The sequence below is a fragment of the Pundamilia nyererei genome, unplaced genomic scaffold (assembly GCF_000239375.1).
Source record: "Pundamilia nyererei isolate P.nyererei 1_Seehausen unplaced genomic scaffold, PunNye1.0 scaffold00591, whole genome shotgun sequence".
NCBI classification, from domain to species: Eukaryota; Metazoa; Chordata; class Actinopteri; order Cichliformes; family Cichlidae; genus Pundamilia; species Pundamilia nyererei.
This window is the reverse complement of record NW_005187992.1, coordinates 125,595-130,499: the sequence shown is the minus strand read 5'-3', so window position 1 is coordinate 130,499 and position 4,905 is coordinate 125,595. Positions and strand designations below refer to the sequence as shown.

At 39.6% G+C, this 4,905-nt stretch overlaps 1 protein-coding gene across 1 annotated transcript in view; it reads right to left on the bottom strand.

Moving 5' to 3' along the window:
• The window catches only part of LOC102204770 (alpha-N-acetylgalactosaminide alpha-2,6-sialyltransferase 1-like), a gene marked incomplete at its 3' end in the record, with an annotated part of 29,990 nt that overhangs the window by 9,825 nt on the left and 15,260 nt on the right, over window positions 1-4,905 (bottom strand). Inside the window, exon 7 of the mRNA XM_005754557.1 lies at window positions 2,084-2,099. Within this exon, the coding sequence (XP_005754614.1) occupies window positions 2,084-2,099 (16 nt within the window). The remainder of the gene's footprint in view (window positions 1-2,083; window positions 2,100-4,905) is intronic.

The window sequence follows — 4,905 nt, the reverse complement described above, 5'->3', positions numbered from 1 at the left end:
GAAACGTTTCTCCCATTGAAAATGTCCAGATGAACAGAATCAACCTTTTGGGATTTACTTACCTGGATGATTAAGCACGCATCAAGACGTTATTTTATTAATATTTTTAAAATTTTTGAAGCACAAACCAGCACAAATGTAGCACAAACGTTTAACATCAATTTTGTTTGATTTGGGTAATGTGGGGGGGCTGGTTGACCTTTTGACCTTTGCATTTTCATTAATATCTTTAAAACAGAAGCAGCACAAACGACAATTTTAGCAGCACAAACCAGCACAAACGTTTGATACCACTTTTGTTGGATTTGAAGAACGTGGGGGGGCCAACTTCACTCACATTGGTGCAATCGGCACCAGTAATGGCCTTAATTTGGGTTGAGGATTTTTTAGGTCTTCCACTTCACGTTTTTGTTCCATAACCCCCAGGATTATTTAAGACAGCGATCCCAACCCTCGTTTGGTACCGGGCCGCGAGAGTTGAGGCTCAGGTGTGAAATGTATAGTTTACAGGGATTTTATCGGTTTTCAGCGTTATTTTGTTATCGTTTTTATCGTTAACTCGGTTTTCCTGGGTCTTTTCACGTGTGTTATGAATAAATCTTCTTTTTTTTCGGTACCGGTACTAGTTTTATTTTGTTGTATTTATCTGCGACACCTTAAAGGCTGGTCCGTGAAGATATTGTCGGGCATAAACCGGTCCGTGGCGCAAAAAAGGTTGGAGACCACTGATTGCAGAAATGACCGTCTTAACTGCATCCCACCTCAGCAGCGATGGTGCGCTGTGAGCAACCCTACTTATGCAGTTCAACAAGCCGACCATGTTCAAAAAGGAACGTTTTTTTGCTTTTGCCATCAGAACATCCTGACAGTCTGACTACCTGACAGAAAATGACAATGAATCCACAGTTTTGCACAGATTTGGCCTTTTAAAAGCATGTGGTCCTAAACATTTGATCAGCTGTAAAACAGCCTGTCCCAGTTTAAGTTTGTTAAATGTTAGTTAAATGTTTTGTCTCACTCCCAGTTCTGCTTGTTGCATGTTGTTGGAACCTTGTTAAGATCCAACCATGCAAAAGATGATTTGACTGTATTTAATAATCGATTAGTTTCTTCTGAATGGATTAAGAATGCTTTTTTTCCGCATTGCAATGCATCACAATTGTAACTCATTATACAATTAATTGTGTCAGCTCTATTAGATGTAAGATTGTATATTTGCTTTTGAAATGGGCAGTTTGGTTTATTGTGCTTTGTATTTGCTTTCATACTGCAAGGAAAGAACGCTAATCTACACCGAGCATCTGAAGAACAACATGCAAGTCCTCCAGCACATTGAATCCAAAACCTGTTCCAGTTCCTCAGATACCGTCAGAGACTGTTTTGAAAGCCCTCTACTATCAGGTCTGGATAAAAGGAAACTTTGCCAACCACTGCAAGTATCAAGTGTTTTAAATTTTGTTTGACTGTTTATTATGTACTTATTTGTTTTTGGTTGTATTAAGTTTGATATTAATTAGATCAGTGCCTTTTTAGTCATTAATTTGATTATTAAATATTAACTGTTTAGGGCAGCACGGTGGTTAGGACTGTTGCTGCACAGCAGGAAGGTCCTGAGTTCAATTCCACCATCAGGCTGGGGTCTTTCTGTGTGGAGTTTGCATGTTCTCCCTGTGTTTGTGTGGGTTCCCTCTGGGTACTCCGGCTTCCTCCCACCGTCCAAAGACATGCAGTTTGTGAGGGTAGGTTAATTGATTAATCCAAATTGCCCATAACTGTAAATGTGAGTGCGAATGGTTGTCTGTCTCTGTGTGTTAGCCCTGTGACAGACTGGCGACTTGTCCAGGGTATACCCCACCTCTCGCCCTATGAAAGCTGGGATAGGCTCCAGCGCTGCGACACTGAAAAAGGATAAGTGGAAGCGAATGGATGGATGTTAACTGTTTAATTTAAACAGCTTTTCACAAATGAATGGAGGTTCACGCTGTGACGACGGGTTTTGAGAAGCTTAAGAGAACAACATACTGCCTGTAACATCATTCGCCATGAGTGGTTTGGTGATGGGCATATCCATGGAGGGAGGCATGGACCTTTGTAGCAACCTTCACAACAGCAACCCTGACTGCCATTAGGTATTGGGATGAACTCCTTGGACACATTATCAGACCCTACACTGATGCAGTGGGTCATGGGTTCCTGCTAGAGCACAACGATGCTAGGCCTCATGTGGCAATAGTATGCAGGTCGTGGAAATGAATTAGCCCCTTTTCCATTATTACCCACTCATTCTGACTTGCCACGGTTTTCAGGGATTTTCATTACATCATAGCACCTGGCACCAGCTACTAACATAGTACCTGCTCGGCCGGGGTTGCAAGTGATCTGACCATGTACCAAAATGTGAAGTCATCAGACTGCATCCCACCGATTGGCTGGTTAGTGGTGTCAGTTCATGAGCCATGAGAGCGAAAATCAAAACCAGCATTTTTGAAACCCGGGAACGAAGGAAATGGCCACTAAAAATGACATATGTGCAAAATACACAAATAGTCAGTGCAGGCTAGCAATAGTTGTAAAATGAATGTAAATCTTCCATTTTCAGTAGGCCAGAACATGGCACCTTATTCCTGTTTTCTTTTGTTGTTGCTCCCAACCTAGACACATATAGGCAGAATGAACATCCTTGTTTGTAGTCATGAATTTTGACTCTGCAGAAATTTGCTTAGAGTGAAAAGAAACCACAACAAAAACCTACAAGGCTACAAACTCATCAACTGACTTGGACCAGCATATGTGAGCTATAGGCATCAACATTTTTACTGCAAATGTTATACTACTACTACAACTAAGAGAAAGGAGGGAACAGCAGGACAAACTGTGAACTTCTAATAGGTAAAAGTTATAAAAACAAAGACACTGAATGTCATATCTCATAGAAAATTGTTTCAATAAAAACTACATTACCAGCATCAATCTCACTTTGTATCATTTCAGACTGTCTAATATTTAATGACTTATAATTGATTGCTGAATAGTTTTTGAGATGACTGGGGTTGCTTGTCTCCACAGGTCCTTGTGTTACATTACACTGACTCCACCATGTGGCAGAGGAGAGGAAATTCCTGGAAGGATCAAACACTGGAGATACAATCAACACCTGTTGTGACACCTGAGGATCACAACATTGCATGTTGTATACAGCGCTTTGAGTACCCCGGGAGAGTAGAAAAGCGCTATATAAGAACCAGTCCATTTACCATTTACCATTCCACATCCAATGTGGAATGAAGGGGTGGCAGGAGGAGTAAGAGTGTGATCAGGTAAGCAACGCTCCACGTTTATATCAGTCGCTTAATGGCCACTGGAGCATAAAGAGCTGATTAGTCAGAAAACACTGCTGAGGTCAAGACTGTGTATGGAAATGAAACTTAAACACAACTTTGAAGTAGTTTTCATGCAGTGGCCAGAAAGTAACTCTTCTGGGGCCAGCAGGTGAGAATGACTCATACTTTACCCAGTTTGATCCTTTTTCAGGATTATAGACATTTAAAGTTTGTGGTGAAGTGTATCCTGCGTGTGTGTAAGTGTATGTGGTCAAAGTTCATGAAACACAGGGTCTAATGAAAAAAAACAACCTCCCTGTTGAAGTTCTGCTCGAGGTGGGAGCTGAAGATCTATAAGTTTAGGTCCGTCAGGTCTGAAAAATAATCAGATCATTTAAGTTTTTTTGTGTTTTGCTCTTAAGCACTGACTGATATGAAGAGAGGCATTCAAACTAAATCAGTCATGAAGCTCTCATTTGACAGCTGAGTGACAGATTTATATTATCATATTAAAGAAATATCTGGATTACATCCCACTAACTTGACACTATATAATCTCACAATGATTGTGTGTATAATCAAACCTCATGTATTCAAGCAACTTCAGTAGGTGAGCAAACAGATTTAGCTGCTTTACATTAATATGTTTTTCTAAGGTTGTAAGTAAACAATGATCTGGGTTGAACATCAGACAATGTATTGTTGCATCTGTTTTTCCATACTGTTGATGTGTTTTTTTATTAAGAAGCATATTTAATTAAAAAATAAACACATTACATCGAGTAAGTAAAGCTAAAAACATTTGAACAATTTCGTTATTTTAATTTCAAATGCAACTATTAGGTATTGTACTGAAGTCATTTATGTTATTTATGGGCCTACAGTTAATATTTTCTTAAACATGTTAAGACATGACTCACAAACCTTGTGGGGCTTCTGACTGAAAAACTCCCAATACTGTAAAATTCCAGGGATACTTTATAATTACTCATAAATGGAGTGATTTTAGTTCTTTAAGCAGCTTTACACTTCCTCCAGCTAAAAGAAATCAGTTTGTCAAGGGGAGTGCGTGTCATGGAGAGCATCACCCAAAAGCAGGACTCGGAAAACAGGACTTAAAACTCAAAAACCGCTTTATTGTTGAAAACTTGTAAAAATAAGAAAATATGAGCCAAGTGCAAATTATCTAAATGAAAACTATCATACAGCAAACCCCCAAGGTGGAACACACAGCTTAAAGGTGAACACAGCAAAGAAGAAAGGACAATGTATACAGACCAGGTAATTATAGGGAGAGGAGAAACACCAGGGAACACAGCTGAATAGAATTTGAATAACTAGACAAGAAGCAAAACCGAACACAACACACATAAAACTAGAAACTATCAAAACAAAACAGGAGGTGACTTACACTGAGACCAGGACTAAAATAGATTAACTTGAGAGAATTGGGACACGGACAACACAATGAAAGACACGACAGATGTAGGGTCACAAATGAGGAGACAGAAAGGTTAAAAAAACAAAACAGAGACAAGACACACAAGTAAGCAGTCACATGGCAAGAGGTGAGGCAGACCTTGAA